General features: G+C 33.5%; 2 protein-coding genes across 2 annotated transcripts; both read left to right on the forward strand.

Annotated features, from left to right (window-relative positions):
* The first annotated feature begins 3,157 nt into the window (after window positions 1–3,157).
* Window positions 3,158–14,935, forward strand: LOC122599566 (probable receptor-like protein kinase At2g23200). Its single transcript, XM_043772088.1, has 3 exons — window positions 3,158–4,087; window positions 14,043–14,870; window positions 14,924–14,935. Exons 1-3 carry the CDS (start codon window positions 3,158–3,160, stop codon window positions 14,933–14,935), a joined length of 1,770 nt encoding a protein of 589 aa, XP_043628023.1.
* A 1,358-nt stretch (window positions 14,936–16,293) lies between these two features.
* On the forward strand, window positions 16,294–17,820 carry LOC122599567 (F-box protein At2g02240-like). The gene is made up of 4 exons (XM_043772089.1): window positions 16,294–16,605; window positions 16,786–16,935; window positions 17,109–17,215; window positions 17,415–17,820. Exons 1-4 carry the CDS (start codon window positions 16,294–16,296, stop codon window positions 17,818–17,820), a joined length of 975 nt encoding a protein of 324 aa, XP_043628024.1.
* The last annotated feature ends 5,988 nt before the right edge of the window (window positions 17,821–23,808 follow it).

Consider the following 23,808-nt stretch of genomic DNA (forward strand, 5'->3'; position numbering starts at 1 on the left):
TAGTACTAAAAGCAAAATCGACAAGATGGTGAAGGTGCTATATAGTCTTGTTGGTGTCGAATCTATATCAATTAACAATATGGAAAAAATTTGAACAATATGTTGTAATCTTAAGTATTATGTATGGTGTCGACAAGATGTTGTTAATGATGTATGGAAAAAATTCTGAAGAAGTGGCAAGTCGGGTCAAGGAATTTGAACAATATGTTGTAATCTTAAGTATTATGTATGGAAAAAATTCTACTAATCAACCGGAATCAACTTACGCATTTAAGAATAGTTTGTTAACTAGATTTAGACTCGTGTCAAATACACGAATTGTTTATGATATATTAAATTAAAATTAAATATATGTGATCTAAAAAAAGTTGTGAATGAAGAAACCGGTGAATTCATATATAAAAAATGTAATTAAAATTATGAAAATTGACACATATTAAAACTATGAAAAATAACGATAAAATTAAAATATAAACAATGTAACAAAAATCAAAGTAACATAACTTAATACTGGAACATTGACCCATATTCATAAAATATAATTTTATTCTTTGTATCAGTCATAATCTGACAGTTTTTTATATTATCATATATTATGAATAATAATGTAGCTATTAGTTATTATATTTTTTATTTATGTTCTGAGTTATCCCAAATATGTTAATTTACTTAAATTAGAAAGATTAATAGTTGTAATTGCTGTCTTTTAGTATATACTAAATTTAAATTTAGCGAAGTGTCAAATACATTGTTATTTACCACATATTTGAGATAGTCTTGGGTAAACTAAAGTGTCAAATACATGGTTATTTACCACATATTTGAGATAGTCGACTTGGTAAACTAACAATTATAATTGGTCGATAAAATATTAAAACAACTATTTTTTAAGTCTATAAAAAGATTAATTAAAATAAAAAGATTAATTAAGATAAAATATTAAATAAAAAATATATACATAATCTTAATCTATAATAAGATAAAGATGTTGAACATCTACCAATTCGGTAACCTTAAAAGTCTTATGTGATTATCACTAATTTAACATTGAGTTCATGTATCTTTATGAAAACAATTAAAAGTCCGAATGTTTTATGTTTATTTGATAAGCTAGCTTTACTTAATTATCTATAATTATTTAGTTTATTATTTATCTAATTTATTTATGACATCATCAAAATTCAATTAGAAGAAATCGAGAGATGTGATTGGTCAATAAGCTATTAGGTCAGTTATCTTTTACTATATATAAAGATAAAGATAATGAGGATTACTGAAGAAATTAAAAAATTGTTGGTTGATTATGTTGTTATATGAAAAATTGATTTTGATAAGAAATAAGCTTCCCATTAATCGGATGACATAACCTATGATGCACTGAAAATCCATACAGGTATACGTACCTGTTTTGGAAACTCCATGGGAACGGAAACTCGTACGAAACGTTTCCTTGAAGTTTCCATATATATCGAAACATTTCTGTGAAGCTCCTTACTGTATCTAATTAATATTAGGGTTTTAATGAGCTTTAGTTATTCCAAAAACGACTGTCATCTTGCAACTAAGCATACCCCAAACACAAAACAACTACATTTTACAATTGAGATCACCATCACCATCAAGCATATGTTATAAAATTATATGTATATAATTATATATAATATCTCAAGTCTCAAGTATTTCTCTATATAAAATCAATATATATATATATATATATTTTATTGTCGTATCTTTACCGTACTCGTATCCTAAATTTTTTAGTTTTGCCGTTTCCCATTCCTGTATCGTTCTCGTGCCCCTTTGCCGTATCCGTTTCGGTGCTACATAGGAAATCACAATTCGAGCTAAAGACTCCACTACCTCATGCATTTCTTTTCTATTATTATTTGAATCAATCTTCATTTAGACACCAATATGAAACTTCAGCCATCTACATGGATAAATTGCATTAATAAAAGGCATAAAAATAAAATAAAATGATAAAATGAATATACAATGTTAGTCAACTACATTATAAAGATTATTGTACTTAGGGAGCAATGGCACTAAACAAAAAAAGAGTTTCATTTAATGTTATCAGATCCTGTCATGAAGCAATTAAGAAGAGAAAGCCAATATTGTTAAAAGTCAATATGACAACCACACTTGAAAGATACAGTGATGTTAAAAAAAAAAGTCTGAATACAATTTATTGTAATAGGAAAAGAATGGGGTGGGCTGAATACTTGAAATTTGAAATATCTGTAAGTTGTAATGGGCCGTAGTTCATATTTTCAGATGCCCATTTTTGCAAAATAGATTCAGAGTAGCCCATTGCTGCAAAGACTTTCAATACTTGACTCATTTTTGCAAAAAAAAATCCTCCAAGCTTGTCTCTACATTCTATCATCTAATTAGTTTGCATCAAGTTCAAAATCAATTGTAACTAAAAATCATAATAATATATATGTATATATTACAAAAGTTTGTTATTAGAAATCGAGATCTGTGATTTGTCGATAAGTTATTAGAGCAACTATATTTTAGTATAATAAAATATTAGACTTGGTCCCGTGTAGGAAGTTGACGGTATTTTCAAAATAAATTAAATAGATAATTAGGTTTTTGTCTCGTATGTTGTATGAGCTGACATAAAAATTTCTGACAATTAACTCAAAGTAAAAAAAACTTCCAGTTAAAAACATGATGGAAAAGAAAACATCATCAAATCATAGTTTATCCAATAAAGCATAACCACTAACCAATGTTTCTACCTTTTCAATTAAAAATTAAAAAACACATTTTTATTATTTTTTAATTCTGAAAAACTCAAATTATTTTAACTCTCAACTCACGCTCTGCCCCCTTCACACCCCACCAACAACCCTACCCCAAATAGTTTAGAATGTGTTTTCTAATATGAAAATAAAAATAACTTTCGAAGATTCTCATTTGTATATGTTTTTTCAAATGCAAGTAAGGTTGTAATAATATTTCAGTTGTAAAATACGACTAAAATATAAAAACTAAAAAGAAGAAAGTAAACGATCGATCTAGCTGGAATTGAAGTTGGCCAGCTATTTAATGTACCCCTATAACTTGATCGCAGTATTTGATAATACACTTTCTTCATCATTCGAATTCATTTCAATTACGCTTGATGATGAACTCCAACATTATGTCTTTTTTAAATTCTGGGAGAATCCCATTTAATGAGATTTTATCGGCTACCAACAATTTTTCTGATGAAAATCTCATTGGACAGGGTAGTGTTAAAAAGGTTTACAAAGGGCAACTCGTACGATCAGGAGAAGTGATCGATGTTGCCATACTGAGGTATCTACAACCAATGATGATGAATGATCCAATGATGAATGAGATGAAAATTATTCATAATCTCAAGCATAAAAATGTTGTCTCTATGGTTGGGTTTGAGAAATTTGTAATGCACACCACTAATGTCAATGTCATAGTAACGAAACGTGAAGCAAATGGAAGTCTCGACGCACATCTAAGTAGCCCGAGTCTAATGTGGATGCAAAGATTAAATATTTGTGTTGGGGTAGCTCATGTTTTAAGTTACATTCATAAGGATGTGGGAGACGATCAGTGTAGTCTCATACATGGTAATGTCAAGAGCTCGACAATTTTGTTAGACGAAAATTGGGAACCAAAGTTATCTGGATTCAGATGTTGTATGAAAACTCCACTTGCTCGTAGACACCACATTTTCCTTACTAAGGACTACAGGGCTACTCCACAGTATATGGATCCACAATATGAAAAAACCGGAGGTGTGACCCAAAAGTCAGATGTGTTCTCTTTTGGAGTTGTGTTATTTGAAGTCTTGTTTGGGCAAAAGGCGTCCATTCAAGACGCGGATAATTGGTGCTTTGCTCGATTGGCTAGGCTCCATTACGAGGAGAAAACACTTGATCATATGATTGATCCCAATCTGCGGAAACAAATGGACTTCGAATCATTAAAGATCTTTTCAGAAGTAGCATATTGTTGTTTGAAGGAGCAACGTTCACATCGTCCAAGTATAGATCAAATTCTAAAAAAACTTGAATGGGCGTTGCAACTTCAGCGGACACATGAAAATCCTGTAAGATCAATCATCTTAGCTTCTCGATCGATCTGTTTAATTAGCTACAGTATTATTTTATGTTATACGAGTATTTATCCATCTTTTTCACTTTTTGTAATCATAGTATATTTAGCCTATTTGTTGACTCACATGGTTGCATTTATTATCAAACCAGAAGTCAACGGATGAGATGAAGGATTATTCACTCAACCATTTAAAGGTATGTGATTTCTTTAAGGCTTTACGGGTTTTTTATTTTTCTAAGTGTGTGAATTATTCGTCAATGACGTGATATTTAGAAAACTTTATATTAATTGGATCCGTGCTAGTGAGTTCCATCCTAGAATACATTTTGATATTAAATCTCTTTATATACAGTCACATCATAAATGAAAAGTAAATACCAGAGGAAATAGGTCTTAAAGGTTGACATGCTTTAACCCTGGGCTCGTAAAATGAGTAAGCTTTTGAGATTAGTATGCTAGCAAAGTGAGTTGGACACTCATCATAACAAAAAATATGCATAAAGTCTATCTAATAAAAGATGCTTAAATCTCTTTGTCCAATCTCTAAGCTCTAGCAATCTCAACCTCGATAACCTAATAACCTGAAAATGTACTAAAACTGTCAACACAATGGTTGGTGGGTTCGTAATTTTATACACTAAAAAAAGTAGTAACCACGAAATAACTTTTAAGTACCATGAAAACTTTAAGAAACGTTAAGTGTCAATATATATAAAAGAAACTCGTTGTATAATATAGAGAGGTATAGAATTAGTTACCGAAACACGTCGGGCACACACATAGCAGCAGTATAGCACACATATAATCAAATAAGAAAAACTTACAAACTGAGGCAAGTATTGGGTTTATAACCTAAATGTACTAAGAATGATCTAAAATATTGGCCTACTGGGTGTACAACCTTGTCTGTTAGCCTAGTCATGATAAGAACCAATAAGAGCACTACTCTTAATGGTCATTTCCAATACATCCAATACACGGTCAACTCAGCGCTTCATCAGCAAACTCCCTTTGGATATATATTCTTCTCATTCACACCCAACACCCAATACATCTAATACGTATCCATGCCCCATCATTTATCTAATCAATAATAACCCATGTCGGAGAAGGATTAAAAAAAAAAAAGAAAATTAACCAAAATATTGCCCATGGAAATCTCCATACGGAGTTGAATACACACTCAATACAGATTGTACCGAGTAATGTTCACCATATTGAGTTTCTAATACACACCCAATACGCTTCCAACGGGAGTCTTCGAGGGTTATGTCCTAAGAAGTAAGAAATGCCGTTTAATTAATTAAACAATTAAGTACATCGACTTAAGTTTGACCAGAAAGTTTTTTATACGAAGGTGTTAAAAGCCCATTTACGAAGTTTACTATCTACGAATATAGGATTTTACTAACTTTGATTTTTTTTAAAAGAGAGAAGTGAATCTCTAGGGGATTAATATTATATGGTCTATAATAGTATCTAGATTTTCTAAAAGTCGTCACTTGATACTTTTTTAATCTAATTATCATAGTACTCGCGCAATATGACGGCGGTGGTTCGGATGACGGTCTAGTGGCTCGGTGACGGTATTATTGATGGTGGCGGTGTCAAGTGTTTTAGGTTGATGTAAAGGTGATAGTGGAATATTTTAGAAGATAAGGACTTAAAGTATTAATTTTCAAGATAAGGGTTTAGATTGTAAACTAATTCATTAAGGGCAAATTTGGTAATTTATAAAACTTTTTTCATATTAGGTATTTATTAAGAGTAATTTTGTACTTTTGCATCTAAACATTTTTTAACACTTTTTAAACAAGATGGGTACCCGAACAATGCGGAGACGGTGGCGGCAACGGGTGGTGCCGGTAGGGGTGATGGTAACGATGCGGTTATTAATCTAAAAGTGATTGATGTAAATGGTAGTGTAGTTATTTTATGGTTATGTGATGTATCTTTTGCAAATAACTTTATTAAGAGTATTATAGAGATATTAGGTGGAGATATTTAAATTAATGAATAAAGAAGATAGATAGTTTGGATAAATATGAGTGAAAAATTATTTAGGGCTGATATATATTAGGTAGATTCAGTGTGTGAGTTAAGAATGTGATAAAAACTAAGGGTATTTTCGGTATTTTAAAGGTAGAGAGTTAAAAATAGAGTATGATAGTTTGTTTATTAATATAGTATAGAAGTAGGGGGTTGATAATTACTCCTATAAAGGAGTATAGATTACCAAAGTGCCATAAAGATCTTAAACATTGATTAGAACATTAAACGGTCATATTCTGGGAACTCATAAGGGTACTTATTTAACCCTTTAGGGTTTTTAAATTAACTTTTCATAATATATATATATATATATATATATTCTTTAAACATAATTCTCTTATATGTTTTTAAATTTGATTATATTTTAAGTGAAATTTTCATTTGAAAACTATAATTTATGTGAAAAATTAGAAAACTGGTGAAACACATTGATTACCACCATCATCTCTCTTTTTCTCTCTGCTCCTCCCATGACGCCATGGCGGAGCCATCACAGTAAGGGCAACACTCGTATCGTAACAAATCACCACGCTATCTCTTGGATTGTCGTACATCAAATCCACACCATTCTCGTGTGCGTCTGGCTTCCAACCCCTTTATAGATACCTCGAGGTAAGCTACCGAGAAGGAAGAAGCCCCATGAACGGTGCAGCCGTTGGATTAAGGGCTTCGCCCGTACCGTATCACAATTTCCAGCAATGGTGCTGCTGGTGGTGGCGGTGGGCGGTAACAGTGTGTTAAGTTTCAAATAACATTATGTTTGGCTAATTTTCTGGTTTTCACACAAATTCTAGTTTTCAAATAATTACAACTCTATGTTTCAGTTCTTTTATTGTAACAACCCAACAAGGCGAAAATATGAGGCATTAGTAGAAAAGCTCAGCGTGACATGAAAATTAAGTAGAGACAACTAAAAGCATTCAACGATTAGAGCAATCCATACATAATTCAAGTACAAATACAAGTTACGGATCAAATAATGCACAAGGAGCACAAAACCATCAATAGTTTACAAAAATAGATCAAATGATGGCTAACGATCCTAGGCATAACCCATGAACGGGTGCTATGAATCACGGATCCACAAAAGTCCAAGTTCAATCCTATCAAATGCAATGCAATCATCCATCACGTCTTTGATTCACTTGGTTACCTGAAAAGTGTACTAAAATGCATCAACATAAAGTTGGTGAATTCATAGGTTTTGACAATAAGAAACAAGTGTGGGGATAACAACCGTTTAACCTTGATTAATATCATAACTATCACATAACCTTGATACGAACATATAACCATGATTAGGTCATTAAATGACCACATAACCTTGAAACCTTGATTTGGATTGATAAACGATCACATAACCTTGAAACCTTGATTTGGATCGATAAACGATCAAACAAACTTAATACAAGCATATATCAACCATGCAACCTTGATTCAACAATTAAACGAGCATGAAACTTTGATAAAACAATCAAACAACATATAACCTTGATAAACTAGGCTTTCAATCTTATAACCATGATTTAATAATTAAACGTCCATTTAACAATCAAATAAACCAAGAACACTTTGTACACTTTTCACCCCTAAAACATGTAAAGTAGAGGGGCTATGAACTCACCTTGGTTTGGCAACGACGAGTTAGTATGTAGTTATGTCGGCCCCACATTCCCTAAGAGTCCATGAACTATAATTTTATTTACATATGAACGAGATGGGTACCCGCGCAATGCAGCGGCAGTGATGGCACTGGGTGGTGCTAGTAGCGGTGGTTGTAACGGTGTGGTTATTAATCTAAAAGTAATTGACGTAATTGGAAGTGTAGTTATTTTATGGTTAAGAGAAATATCTTTTGTAAATAGCTTTATTAAGAATATTATAGATATATTAGATGAAAATATTTAAATTAATTAATACAAGAGATAAATAGTTTGGATAAATATGAGTGTAAAATTGTAACATTCGTGAATTTTGACCTATTTGACTATGTTTCACTTTTGTTGACTATGTGATTAATTGTAACATTCGTGGCGTTGGACCCATTGACTTTCGTTAATTATGTATGTAACATTTGCGTTTTCTTTTTGGATTCACCATTCATGTGTGTAACTCATGCTACTAATTCTCTGAGTAATAGTCTAAAAGTGGCGAAAATGGGAAATAGACAGAATAAGACAAATTTGTGGGGTATTAGTCTAAAAGAAGCGAAAATGGGTAATAGACAGAATAAGACTAATTCATGGGGTATTAGTTTAAAAGAGGCGAAAATGAGAAATAGACAGCATAAGACTAATTCGTGGGGTATTAGTCTAAAAGAGACGAAAATGGAAAATAGACAGAATAAGACTAATTCGTGGGGTAGTCTAAAAGTGCTGGATAAAAAAAAAAAAGAAAAAAAAAGGAAGAGATTTATTTACATCTGACCCAGCCCTATCCTCCCCAAACTCTTACACTTTCCCTTATCCACCCATTCATTTCGTTTTCACTCTTTCTCTCTAAACACACTTAAGAACACACACACATACTTATCTCTCTCAATCTCTAGATTTCTTCTTCAATTAGTTTTGTTTCAACAAGATTTATACAAGAATCATCATTTAATCATCATACCAAGGATTTGAAGGTCAAAGTCCAAGAAGTCCTTCCATCTAGCTCAAATTCGGGTTTGACTCTTTGAAGGTATATTTGGTAAGTAAAACTCATCTCAAATCCACCATTTTATGTTTATAATCATGTTTCAAGTCTAACCCAAACAACCCTTAGTCAATTTTCGGCTTAAAAGCTTAACGGGTCAATTTTAGGGTTTACAACTTGGATAATTTAGGTCAGAATCGGATTTGAGGCTTAATTGAAGTTATGGAATGATTTTTAAAGTATGAGTTAGTTTCATACACATTACTTATGTCAATTTATGCTCAAAACATGTCTAAAAACTCTTCAAATCGAGGTCTAGGTCGAATTAGGGTTTTGTGAGGTCAAAATGGGTCAAGAACGAATATTGAGTTAAAGTGATGTTATGGAACTATGAAAGGGGTTATGTTTGTTATCTTCAATCATGTTGATTATATGTCGAATTGAGTCTTGAATCTCACAAAAGTCGGATTTCAAGTGTCGAATTAGGGTTTGGATGTTCTTGGCCAACTTTAACTTTTTTTAGTCAAACCATTCTTACCCATGTTGTTCCCTGCTTTCTTGCTTTATGTCTTTAACTCGTTTTAATCCATGTCAAGTCAATTCCTAACATCCCCTTAATCTCATAGCCACTCAACAAAACATAATTTTGGATTCTTATGAGCAAACGAGTCTCGAATCATGAACGTATGAACGTATATTAATATGTATGTATGTACTATATGTTGTGAATGTGTGACGAATATCTTACGCTTGTAGCCCAATCTTAACTTGTCATAGCCGCTCAAGGTGAGTTCCGTAGCTCCCTACTCAATTGAGATTCGGGCTGAAAAGTGTACATACGTGCTTGTTTGGTTTTGGTTGATTTGATTGATGACTTATTGCTTGTTGTTGATTATTTGAGTGATTGTTGGATGGTGTACGCATATGATTGTGACATTGTGATTATTAGGATAGTCGTACATACATGGAAGTCGGTTATGCCTTCAAAGGGTTGTTAGGTGTGGTGGGAAGGCTGTGGGTGACTCTATATATAAGCATCTGGGACTTGATGAAAGCAAAATCCTCCGAAGTGTATGTACGTGTTGTTCAGTGGGAATGAATGGACTTGTCATTTGTTGATGTACTTCCAAGTGTTTTTACACTTGAGAACATGCTTTCGTACTTAATGATTGGTTGACGTACTTCCAAGTGTTATACACTTGAGAACATGCTTTCGTACTTAATGATTGATTGATGTACTTCCAAGTGTTTTACACTTGAGAACATGCTTTGCACTTATTTATTGATTGGCTTGAGTTATGATTTGTCTTATTGCTTGATTGCTAGTTAGATTGATTTGTTGATGGTATAACCTATTGTTGTTGGATTATGTGTTTGGTTTGGATTGTGTGATATGACTAGAATAGTATTACATACATGGAAGACGATGATACCTTTAATAAGTTGTTAGATGTGGTGGGAAGGCTGCGGGTGACCCTGTATACAAGCATCTTCGATTCCTTAAATGTAAAGTCGTAGTATGTGCATTGTGGTTTGGATGATTGGTTGTCGTACTCCCAAGTGCTTTGCACTTGAGAACATGTTGTTGTACTTATAGTTTGGTTGGTGTACTACCAAGTGTCATACACTTGAGAACGCGCTTTTGTACGACGTACTACCGAGTATTTCATACTTGAGAACATGGTGGTTGTGGTGGCTTTTGTTGGTGTTATGATACATTTATGATACATTATTTGATGTCTTATTGTTTGGACGTGCATGTTATGTTTTCTCTAATTAATGCGATTAGACTCTTGTGCGAGTACTAACATGTGGCAAGGGTACGCCATGAGTAACCCTCTCTACATTCTTGTGTGATGTGATGGTTTACCGTAAGTTATGATTTACTTGCACCTTGTACATGTCATGATTTGCCTTTACTTTACACATGTTGTGACTTGGATGGTAATCAGGTGATTCAAGTGCGAGAAGCATGATTGAGGTTGCATTAGAACCCGGGCTTGGACTTACATGGATCACAGATTCATTTGCCCTACTTTGACTTTATGCATAGGATCGTTTGCCATCTTTTGATATCATTTTGTAAACGCTTGATGGCTACATGCTCCTTGTGCATTTAGTACTTGTTGTGTCATGTTTGGATCCACCAGATTCCTTGTTTATCATTTAGACTTATTCTACGATAATCCCATGCATATGTTATATCTTTTCGGTAATATTTTGAGCCTAGCTTGGGGTGTTACAGAATGGTGGCCCATGCTTGGTCGTAGAGAATTAGGCGGTTTGACCTAGACTACGGCTTAAGTTAAAATTCTTCATATAGCATGCATGGTTAGGAGTTTTGTGTACAACATGATTTGTTTGAACTTTGAAGGTGCATTCTAGGAGTTTGTAGTTAGGATCATTTTATGATGAAAATATGAGTACGATTGGACAACGTGTTGTTTTGCGATGCGCACTAGATAAACAATGTCTTATGTTGTGACAAGTACAACGTGATGAATGTATGATGGGTACGATGTGATTAATATGTATATTGATTTGAACTTGATTGTGGTTGAGATCGATTGTTGTTATTGATTTAGGGCATCGTAAATTACGGTATTAGTCACCGTAAGAGACGGCGGGGCAACCTCTGGCGAGCGTGTCAGGCGATGAGGGAAGACGTCTTGACGGTGGTTACTTTATATGGAGCGTAAGAGATGGTCATGGCCATCTCTAGGTTTATATGAGACGGTGGTTACTTTATATGAGACGGTGGCCTAGAAACGCTAGGTTTGATTTGAAAAACACCACCTTCTGCTTTACGCTACACACAATGTGGGGCGACGCTGAAGTTACACTTTGTGGGGCACCGTTTAGGACGGTGGAGCCCACCGTGCGAGACGCTAGGCCAACCCTAGTAGCGTGCCAGACGCTAGCCAGGCGTGCTAGACGCTAGGTTCTGATCCAGTCGAGTAGCAACAGCAATTAAGGCACTAAAACATGACCCATCTTCATACAAACCCAAATTTTTTGACTACAATTTGTTTAAGACGAGTTTGCAACTCATTTCCACACTTGACGTAAACAACATGAATAAACAAGTATCCTAGATCCATTCAAATATATACAAAAATCTTTGATAAAAATTTATTTTTATCCCATTTAAACCGAAAACCCTAGTTTTTACATGAAAAATCATTTTAAATGGAAATTCCGAGGTCTTTTGGCTATAACCCATCATGATTGACACAAACAAACGTGACCTACATCGAAATCATAATCCATAACATCACTCTCTTACAAGAAATCCATTCTTGACCCATTTGACCTATGAACCCGAATTTGACCGAAAAATCCTTGTAAGTTGATTTAGAAACAAGTTTACTAAAAAGAAATGATGGTTTTTAGGAAGGTTTAACTTACCAAAATTCCTCCGAAAGTGCAAGTCCGAGTTTGACCTGAATTAGGTGATTTCTTGCACTATGAAACCTAAATTTTTGATATGTTGATAACGTGGTGATGAAAATGAAAAGCCCTAACAAATCTTTGCTTGAAACATTAAGTTTAGTGCATTAAATTTAGAGAGAGAGAGAGAGATGTAAGAAAAGTGGGTGTTCTTGCAATGAATGAGGGAGAGAAAGGTGTAAGAGAGTGAATGGATGGTTAGGGTGGTGGTGTAAGAGATAAGGTTGGGTTGGGAGAATGGGTGGGTCATGGGTTAGGGTTGACCCATGGATAGCCCACACTCCTATTTCTAGTTAATTTTAGGGATAAGTATCTTGAAATGTAATAAACTTTGGACGAATGTTTATAGTATGAAATAACTAAAGTTGTGTTCATTGTATATAATCATCTTTAAATTATGTGTATTGTGTGTAAGAATGCATACGTGGCAACCATATATAGCTGTTACTTGTTAGTATTTGATTGGTTGGTTACATTTTCTTACATACAATACACATTATTTAAAGATGATTACATACAATGAACACAACTTTAGTTATTTCACACTATAGACATTCGTCCAAAGTTTGTTACATTTCAAGATACTAACCCCTTAATTTTAATTATCAACAACTATGGAACATTCAAGTTAATCAATCAATTACCCTCGCATATCATGCGAATACAATCTACTTTAAATGATCATTTATCACATACATACACCTTGAATACGATTAACTCACATCTAAACTCGATCATGTATAAAATTAGTTGATATTAACTAGTCGATCGTACAATAAATTAACGAGTCAACTTAAATCAAATTCCACGAATGTTACATTTATTTTAATAAATTCTTAAAATTAGTACATTATTATATATGAAAAACCAACCCATGAATTTAATATCAACAAATTACAAGTTTTAATGCACCGTGGTAGTTTTTAGTGACTGCAATTGTGAGCAAAACATTAAATATAATATTATAATTTTTTTAAAAAATACTTTATATATATATATATATATAAGGGATATATAGGGGAAAGATAAAATGAGTCCAGCTTATTTTGAGTCCAAAAAAAGTCCATTGATTTTCTTCCATCTCCTCCAATTCCAACCACCTTTTACCACCACCACCATCATCTCTGACCACCACCATGATCATCCGGCGACGGGGACCATCTCCGGCGAAACTTACACATGTGTAAGTACAACTTATGTACACAACAATGAAGGTTAAAGGCAGAGTCCGTCAATCCATGGCACTATGGCAGTGGCCAAGGGCGGAGCCCGTTAGGTAAATCACCCATCACCGGTCACCCCCTATGACCTATCACCCTCTATTGACCTATCACCCTCTATGACCTATTACACTATGACCTATCACCCTCTATGACCTATCACCCCTACAAGCTTTGGTTTATGAATATTCTTAAAGGCGAAGCCCGCTCCGAATCATAATTTTTGACAACCACCACCAGCCACCATCATCACCGGAAAGTTAACTTACACATGTATAAGTTGTACTTACATATGTGTAAGTCTCGCCGGAGATAGTCGCCGTCACCGGAGTTTCATGGTGGTGGCCGGAGATGATGATGGTGGTGGTGGTCGGAGTTAACTTACACATGTGTAAGTTACATAGACTTTTTTTAGACTCAAATTAGCTAGACCCACCCCTATATATATATATATATATATTATCTTGACTTTTACGACGAGGTTTTCGAGTTGAATCAAAAACACGAGAGGTTTTCGAGTTGAGTCAAAAACACGAGTTCAGTATTAACTACGATAACACACTTATGATGTTTTTGGCGTTGTTTCAGAGGTTGAACTTGGAACACTTAAAGATTCCACTAACAGACATAAATCTTGCCACCAAAAATTTTGCCGAAGCTTATCGCATTGGCTCAGGGGGATATGGTATGGTGTATAAAGCAGAGCTGGACCACTTTGATGACTCCTATTCGTCATCAATAGAAGGAAATAATAAAGGAAAGTTGCGTAAAAAGCGTAGCACCGTAGCCATAAAACGTATATTCAGTAGAGAAGACAAGCAAGGAGAATTAGGATTTGTGGCAGAAATTGAAATGCTTAGTAAGTGTAAGCACCATAATGTAATCTCGCTTCTAGGCTTTTGTGATGAAGGTCCCCAAAAGATTCTTGTCTATGAGCATGCTTCTAAGGGAAGTCTTGATGATCACTTGGGCAACAAAAATATCATGACTAATATGACTTGGGCACAACGTATACGTATATGCCTTGAGATCGCACTTGGATTGGATTACCTACATTGTAGCACAGAAGACAAAAAAAGGATAATACACCGGGATATAAAGAGTGCTAACATTCTGTTACATGATAATTGGGAGGTGAAGATTGCGGACTTTGGGCTTTCCAAATTACACTCTATGGATCATCAAGGTAGTACCCTCAATACGTTTACTATTGCTGGCACAGAAGTGTATGCAGATCCGGAATATTTGAAGACGGGAAAGCTGAAAATAGAGTCTGACATTTACTCTTTTGGGGTAGTTCTTTTTGAAATCTTGTGTGGCAGGTTGGCTTATGATGCAATTTATAATCTTGAAACTGAGAAGGGGCTTCCATCCGTTGTGCGACGGCGCTTCAATGAGGGAACATTAAAGCAAATGGTAGATCGGAAACTAGTGGAAGATAATGACGAAAGCATTTTTACGAGAAATAGCAGACTGAATGAAGATTCTTTTCTCATTTTTTCAAAAGTGGCCTATCAATGTCTTGCAGAAACTCAATCCGAGCGTCCAAAAATGGAAGCCATAATCAAAGCACTTGAGAAAGCACTATACTTGCAGGTACTATTGATGTCTCAGTATTGACTTACTATTTTTATCAGTATTTATTTGGTATCATTGTTAGTTAGTAGCGTCTTATTGGTAATCTGATAGAACAAAAATGTAGGATTCAACACTCATCTAAAGACATGACAATTGCAGAAAATCTTACAAAATTTTTACGTTGCCGTAAACCACTAAGTTTTGACAATACACCACCAAATATGTCTTACAGTGTTGTACAGTACAACATTTTTAGTGGTGTACATCCAAAAATTAGTGGTGTACAGATCGTTTCCTATTATTAATGCATAATTATTAAAGAATATCTACAAGCTTCCTCCAATGCAAAAGTCTTGTGAAAGCTCTTCAATTTACTTTTACGTTGGACAAGTAGTTATGGTATGACTCTATGTACCACATCTAAATTGTCAAAACAATGTGTCATTTCTAAATTATTGATGAACTGTTTGACTTTAATAGGTTTAGAAATAAAGAATAGTACTTGTCACACAATATGTTTGTATATAATTCCAAATTCAAAAACAAAACAAAGTTAGTACAAAAAGTTTGAGATTGTGAAAAACGTTTGCTTTCATACACGTACTGAAACTGTAAGCAGAATTACTGATATAATAGAGAGAATAAAGTGCTGAATTTCAAAAATATTTTTAGAAATGCTGAATTTCACCAACTTTGAATTATCAAGCATGCATGATGATTGATTTACTTATGCATGATTTGACAGGAAAATAGCAAGGACAACCTCCAAATTTCACTTGAAAGTATAAGATTGGCAACAGAAAATTTCAGTGATAAATATTTCATCCAAAAACGATTATTTGGGAAAGCATATATAGGACATGTTCCAAATGCTAATGGACTCGCTAATGCTCTTATAAAGCGGTTGGAAAAGAATAAAGATGCAGAGCATCTGTTTTTGACAGAGCTTGAAATTCTTTTAGAGTATAAGCATGATAACATCATTGGTCTAGTAGGCTATTGTAACGAAGAGGATGAAAAAATAATACTTTATGAGTCAGGGTCTAGAGGAAGTTTATCTAAGCATTTGAAAGATGCTAATGTTAACTGGATAAAAAGGCTAAAACTTTGCATTGATGTTGCAAGTGGATTGGACTTCATTCATGGGGGCGATGTAACACAACAACGGGTTATACATAGACACATCAACTCCGATACCATCATAGTAAATGAAGATTGGGTAGCCAAAATTTCCAACTTTGATGGTTCCTTACTTACTGTAATGAATGAGGAATTGAATTCTGGATTAATTGGAATAAAAGATGATATATACTCACTTGGTGTTGTTTTATGTGAGATCATGTCCGGGATGTATAGCCAGGATACGAAAAAGTCCTTAGGAAACTTGGCTTTAAGGGCTGATAGAAGAAGAAATTTTGATAGCATGGTGTTTGAGGGTATAAAGAAGCAAATTGTGCCGCAATCATTGATCACATTTCAAAGGATTGCCATTAGATGCTTGGAAGATTCATGGACAAAGAGGCCACCAGCGGGTGCAGTGGTAATAGAATTGAAGAAAGCATTAGAAATCCAAGTAAGTTGAATAATAACTGAAAAAATTGCGCTTCAAATCATTTTATGGTAAATTTTTATCGATCCAGATCCATGTTTCTGGAGGATATCTTTGTTTCTTTTTTCAAATAAATCAATGGTTGATATATATGAGTAAAACTTGGCTTATTATAATGTAACTCGGTATATATTCTAATTGTAGGAGGATTATGAAATATGGGGGCCAAAGCTACCTAAAGGCTATGAAGAAATATTCCAGATGTCAGAAAAGCCGGATATGTACTTCACGGAAAAGAAGAAAAATCTTTATGACATACTCACAGAGGGCATCCTTCTTCAAAACGGCACAGTGGTAATTATCTTTGCATTAGCATTTCATCCATATTGTTGCTTTGTAAAAATATGATCGATTCAAATACCATTTGGGTCAAATTGCTTACCTGAAGACCATATATATGTGTTCAAATAAAGTGTATCTTAACTGAATGGATTTGTTTTTCTTCTGTATTGTTTTCGATAATACAGCTGTTTTCACTCGGAAGTAATGGAGAAAGGAACAAAATGATATCTGCAACAAAGTTTTCATACAAAAATCGTTGGTCACATAAGTGGCGATCTATTTCAGGATCTAGGTTCTTATCTATCTCTTTCAATTCTTAGAGTATTTGCGTTTGCTTGTGCACATGCGTTGTACTGTAGTAAATTGCAGCTTTCATTAACTCGTTACTATTAGGTACGAGTAATTTTTTTTTATTTTAACGACAAATGTATCATGGAAATGACATATAGTATATGTGCTAAGTCTAATTAAATATCTTATGGCAAGTGTAGATTTCAGAAAGTCGCGAAGATGTTAGATATTTCAAATATGAAGATCCAAATCCGGACAAGGACTCAGTTTTTATCTCCTGGAGTAAATTACAGTGTCCATCTAGTTTTCAAGTTTTGTCGTCCAAGAAAATCTCAAGCAAAACGAATGTATGTGAACCTAAAGTACAAAAGAGGGAAGGAGAATTTAAATGCATATTTTGCAACATGGAGAGAAGATGAATGGATGATGATTGAATTGTTTCGATTTTTGAATGACTCGGAAAGTACTGATTTTGAGGTTCAGCTGGAAAGTTTTTCACGATGCTATTGTGGAAGTCGTGCTGTCTATATTCAAGGCATTGAGTTTCAAGAAGTTAATGATGCAAGTTTACTTACTCTTTTGTTTGCCCAGTGGATCCTTTTGTAAACTCACTAAGCAACAATTTCATTTCCAAGATTAGAAGTTTATATCAAAACGTTTCAATTTATGTACAGGTGAAACATGAAGAAACAGAGAAGTCGAATGAGATCAGAGGATCCTTTACATCTGAAGAAGTATCCCCAGGGTCTAAAAGTCATGACGATGGTGAAAAGGTTATCTCCTTGTTTCAGAAAAAATTAACCGATACTACAATTAGATATTCACCCTCGTTTTGTAGTAAACGCTTTAAAGTGTTTGATGAACAGTTTTCATTGCCAAGTGAAGTGATCAGAAAAAAGTGTCAGATACTTCCTGCAACGGAGTTTCTTTATGACGCTTCTAATGCAAAGCTCACTAATTTAAAGCAGCTTCAGGACTCAAGGTTTGTGTTTTAAACTTAGTATGTATATATATAAAGGGTAATTGGATGGAAACCCCCTAATCCCATGTACCAATTGGTACCCAACTACCCACTAATCCCCCGGCCAGGCTAGTATCCAGGTCACTTAATAATCCCCTGATTATCTCAAGTTTGTCTTTGGCAAGACTCGAACCCATGACCTCTTTCTGAAAAGTGGCGGCTGATGTCCACTGGGCTATTACCCGGTGGTTGTATATATATATATATATATATTGTCTTACTGTAATCCCATGATCTAATATACCTCGCAGTTTTCAAGAGATGATTGAACTTCCATCACAACAAGTATTTCGCATCAAGTGCAAGATCCAAAGCCAAATGTTGTCACCAGATACAAAGTATGACTGTTACCTTGTTTACAAGCTTCAAGAAAAGGGCTGCAAATTGCATTGTCCTGTGATAGTACGCAATCTACTCCATAAGAGAAGGAAAGAGGCTGGAATTCTATATTTTAGGTTTCCAAGTGATTTAAATCAACATGGTTCTACACAAGTACCAAAAGAGAGGCAGGATGGATGGATGGAGGTTAAAGTGTGGAAGTTTAACTCAAATCATAACCTCAAGAATGACTGGCTTCATGTGAATTTGAAACTTATTAGTTATGAAGGGACAATGTCGGGCCTTAATGTATGTGGCCTTGAGTTTCGGCCAATCTAGAAGAACTGGGAATGCCGCACAATGTCCATTCGCGTAACGTTCTACTCATTCATAATTTCCACTTTACATAGTTGAAGTTTTAGGTTAACAATAAAGTTGATTTAAGGATTTGTACAATGTATATCGTTGTAAAAGGATATTTGTAGTTTATGATGTGCAGAGGCTGTTTGCATCTTTAACATCATGAGTGTAATTTCAAAAGTTAAAAGGATTAAAACTGTACGTAATTTTTAATATAATCACAAGAATGATCAGCGTAATCCATTCTACTAAAATTTATCTAATTGAGATGATGTGTGAATGGGATACGTGGTAATGATGTGTGAATTGGATACGTGTCTTTCAAAACAAACAAGAAGACTTCTTTAAACAGAACCCATATAATGTGCATTACTGAATTTTTTTTTATTTTATTTTATTTTATTTTTTTTTGGTGATATATGGGCATTTGTCCTTTAGAAAATTTTATCAATACTATTATATAAAAAAAAATAACACTCTCTCTTATCAAATGTTAAAATGTAACCATGTAAATGTACAAGAATGTCCTTCCTTTATTTCAATTAAAATGCATTCCTATTTAAACTATAGGGAAAGCTTGCATACTGTTTACTGTATTTAATTAGATACAGCAAAGGTGAAAATCGGGGGGGGGGGGGGGGTATTTAATCACGTTCCAAAAATTGAATAAGATGAATGTGAGAGCAGTATATATACTGCTAACAGCATTTAGTATTTTCCCTTAAACTATTTTCACAATTTCACTTCAATTGAATATCCACTTATATTGTTAATACGTGTATTTTTTGTTAGTGTTGGTTGATATTGAAGTTACGGTATCATCGTGGTATCTCGCTTAATTAATTGTTCACTGATACTGTTTTTGGTAATCACGACATCGAACGTTGTCAATGGTATCCGCTGCAACGCGCGGGTACCATGCTAGTAGATAATAAAGAATAAAGGACAAAATATCATGGGCATACCCATAGGGGATATACATTTTACAAAGCCTAATGTACATCCCAGATAATAAAAATTAAGAGAGAAACTTATCACTTCTTTAATTATGGGTTTAGTTATAAGTGGAGGATTATTTATAGATAAAGAGATGTGTATATGGTTTTGGTGTTTTAGGACTGTTTTGGATTGCCATCTTGATATAAGTAGTAATTTCATCTTTTTGAAAGTTATAATTTTGGGTAGTGGGTCTTTTTCTCTGGTTTGACTTCAGAAAGTCAAAAGCAAAGAAATAGTGATTGTTTGGTTATTTTGATTTGGACTTGGCAAAGTTTTATGATGTAATGCTGTGAGATGTATTATTTGAGGATAAGAGGGTTGGCTGTTAATAAAAAATCGGCTATTATGTATTTGAGGATAAGAGGGTTGACTGTTAATCGAAAATAGGCTATTATGTATTTTGTGGTGATCATTTTTATTATGACTTATGGGGTTGAAGGTTCAGAAGTTAAGATTTGTCATGGGGTTTTAGATTTCAATTTGTGCTTTAGCCTAGTTAGTCCTGGTTGGGAAAGTGAAATTATGGTCATTTTTAAATGTGGTATTTAAGGTATTAAAGATAGATTGTTGACTTTTAAAAGTCAAAATTAAGGAAGAGGTAATGCAAAGGAAAATTATTTTGGAAATTGGTTGCTTGTGTTCCTTTTGATGTATGTGTTTAGCTTGGAAGTATGTTATTGTTGGTGCTGAAGTATATGGTTTTATTAAGTCTTTTAGTACAACTGTACAAGGGTATGGGTTGGATATATTGTGTTAATGTCAGAGTTGACTTTTCTAGTCAATAGATTGACTGATCCATTTTTTGGTGAGAAATATTACATTGTTAATTTAGTTATTTCCTGGTTATGGGGAAAAAGATTTTGTTGGTTGTTCTTAGTATATCTGTTTCGATGGGATGTTATTATTAGGATGCTGAGCTTTACTTTTGGTTTAGCTTCTGGTGGGCCGAATAATAGAAATATTTCTCGATTTAATCATGTTGGGCCGATTTGTAGGACTTATAGAGGTTTGGTTGGTTTTTGGTTTATTAATGGCAAAAGGACTTGTAATTCGTTGAAAGGAAATGGTAATTCGGCAAAATGTTTTACTTTGGCAAAAGGGATTCCTTCAAGATTTAAAGACTTGCAAGTTTATGGATTTGAAATTTTGAAGTTTAGAGATATCAATTGTTATATAATGTTTAAGTTTTGTAATAAGTTTTTGATATTTTAATAGACTTCGATAAATATTTTTTCTGGTTAAACTCAAGTTTTTTTATTTTTAAGTGGCAAAATGTTATCAATTAACAAGACCGTCTAGCAAGATACTAGAGGTCATAAACCAACAATACAAAGTCTAGGATACATGAAATTACACATCTAGTCTCATCCCGAAAAACTTTAACAACTAAGATCGCAAAAAGGTTAAAAAAAAACTTGTGTCAATTACGGTGGGTGGAGACACAAGAAAAAACCCCTTCAATAAAAGCCGAACCACCGGTTTTCACTTTGTAATATTTTTGTTGCGATCCCATACAAGTTTCGGGGAACACTACAATAAGATAGCATCTAGAAAAAAGGAAATACGAGTAGTAAAATAATGAAGCCAAGAAAAGAAACCAGAATCATGCTCTCTAGTCCCTAATTAAGCATGCAGCCCAACTACAGCAAGTCATATTCGCCCATATTCATCTGCTCGTTCCATTCTTCCCATTTCAAATAGACGTGGGCAAAAAACCGGTTCTAGATTATCCAAGAACCCGAACCGATAACCGGTTCCACTTTTGGATCCAAAAATTGGTTCCTTACCGGTTCCAATCGGTTCCAAACCGGTTCCGAACCGAAAAAACCCGAAAAACATGGTCAAACGTTGACCAAGAACCGGTTCCGATCCAATGCCCACCTCTAATTTCACACAATCCTTTTTTTCCCGGCTCTGAATCCAACCAAAAGAAGTGGCAACAATCGCATTAAAAATATCTATGCTATTCTCATGAATATTATTGTTAACCATATTATATCTAGCTTTCCAAAAGTTTTGAAGATTTAAAGTTGTGACTTTTCTTGAATATTTATGGATATATTTATTTTTGATGAATAATCGGAAGATCCTTTGAGAAATTTAAACTCTTATTTGAACTTGGATATGTTTAGCAGGAAGTTTTTCCATCTTCTAGCTTTTAGGATAATTCTATGGAACTAAAAAAACCACCATTTGATCAGAGGAATTTTAATCTTAACAAATTAGTTGTTTATAATGCTACTCATATCAAGGATGTTTGAGAAAAAGATGAGATGATGTGAGGTTGTTTGTAAAAAGAATATTGATATGGGTTGATATGGGTGTTGACACCAAGAATGTCCCTTATTAATTGTTTGTAAGGAAGAATGAGCATGAGAGAGATAAAAGATAAATGAAAAAAGTTGGTCTTGTTATGTTTATTGGTCATTTGAAAATAATTTGGTTGTTTGTAACAAGGATGGATCATAATCAACATGTTATGTGAGCTTTCTACCTATCATTTCACAAACATTTTTTGCTCACTACATTTTTATATATACATCCATTTTACAAACTATCAAATAATTTCAAAATTACTGATAAACATCATCAAATCAATTTTGTCATTTACGTTTATCTCTTCCTTTTTATGTCAACATCCACATCAATCTCCACATCATTACCATAACAACAAAATTTCCATTCTCATTGTCTATATACCCACAAACAATTATTTTGGGGTGCCAACGTAACCTAACTTAGATATTGGTTTGAGATTATGATCTGATTTGATATTAGTTTGAAATCTAATACGTTTTATGCTTATGATATTACTTTAGAAATATGGATATGATTGTGACATTGTTCTGAAATGATGTATATGTTCGTTATACTAGTTTGAGACGAAAGAATTTGATGATTCAATGACACATCTAAATCTTCATTAAACAATTTCAATAAACTTACTTAGCAATCAAGAGTATATACTCATTAACAAGAGTATTTACTTTTAGCCATGTTACATAGTAAAAGATATCCGATTATGTTTTTTTCCGAACATTATCCGATTATATTAGAATCTAAATCTTAGCCTCTTAGGTACCGTATTTTTTAATATTCTTTTCTTACAATGAATTTAGTTATATTTTTCAATTATCATACATTGAGGAATCATTTCAACTCATTCAACTATGGATACAAATTTCAAACAAATTAATTTACGACTTTGTTTTTATTAAAAATTCATCTTACTCACCTGCTTTTAGTGGATCACATTTAACACGATGTATTAAAAACTTAACAGATCAGAGTTAAGAAAGTAAACGAAAGTTTTTGTTTATTATTCTTTTTATTTTTAAAAGCTAAATACATTTTACAGATGATGCCAATTATTGTTTTTTTCATCTTTCATGTACTTTTCTTTACATTGTATTCTCGAGTTTTTATTAAAATAAAAGAAAAGAGAAGATTGAATAGGGAAAGAAAGGATAGATGATTACATAACAAAGAGACATTCTCGAGTTGAAAGAAAAGAAAAGAATGTTGATAGTTAAATGTATTCTTGAATTGAAGGGAATGAAAAGAAAGGATAAAAAAAATATAATTTTACATTTATAGCCTTGTAGTAATTAAAACCTTTATATAAGTTTGAGGGGTATAATAATAATTTCATCACTTTTCCTTCCAAATCTTGCCAAAAGTGGCAAGAAAGTTTTGGGATCAAAATATCCTATTTTCCCCTTTCTTTCCCTTCCCTTTCTTTTAAAAAAAAAAAACTCAAGTATACAAAAACTAAAAGTTTCATACCCTTTCTTTTCTTATCCCTTCAAAATAAAACTCAAGAATGCACTCTAAGGAATAACATATGTGTTTCTAAAAGCATAAAAGGATAACATATGTGTTTCTAGAAACATACA

This window comes from Erigeron canadensis, chromosome 5, assembly GCF_010389155.1.
Source record: "Erigeron canadensis isolate Cc75 chromosome 5, C_canadensis_v1, whole genome shotgun sequence".
Classification (NCBI taxonomy): Eukaryota; Viridiplantae; Streptophyta; class Magnoliopsida; order Asterales; family Asteraceae; genus Erigeron; species Erigeron canadensis.

Coding starts and splice junctions, on each gene's coding strand:
- LOC122599566 (XM_043772088.1), top strand. CDS start 3,158: ATGTCTTTTTTAAATTCTGGGAGAATCCCATTTAATGAGATTTTATCG. Junction 4,088..14,042: donor AGCGGACACATGAAAATCCT/GTAAGATCAATC, acceptor GCGTTGTTTCAG/AGGTTGAACTTGGAACACTT.
- LOC122599567 (XM_043772089.1), top strand. CDS start 16,294: ATGAATGAGGAATTGAATTCTGGATTAATTGGAATAAAAGATGATATA. Junction 16,936..17,108: donor TTCTTCAAAACGGCACAGTG/GTAATTATCTTT, acceptor TCGATAATACAG/CTGTTTTCACTCGGAAGTAA. Junction 17,216..17,414: donor CGATCTATTTCAGGATCTAG/GTTCTTATCTAT, acceptor TGGCAAGTGTAG/ATTTCAGAAAGTCGCGAAGA.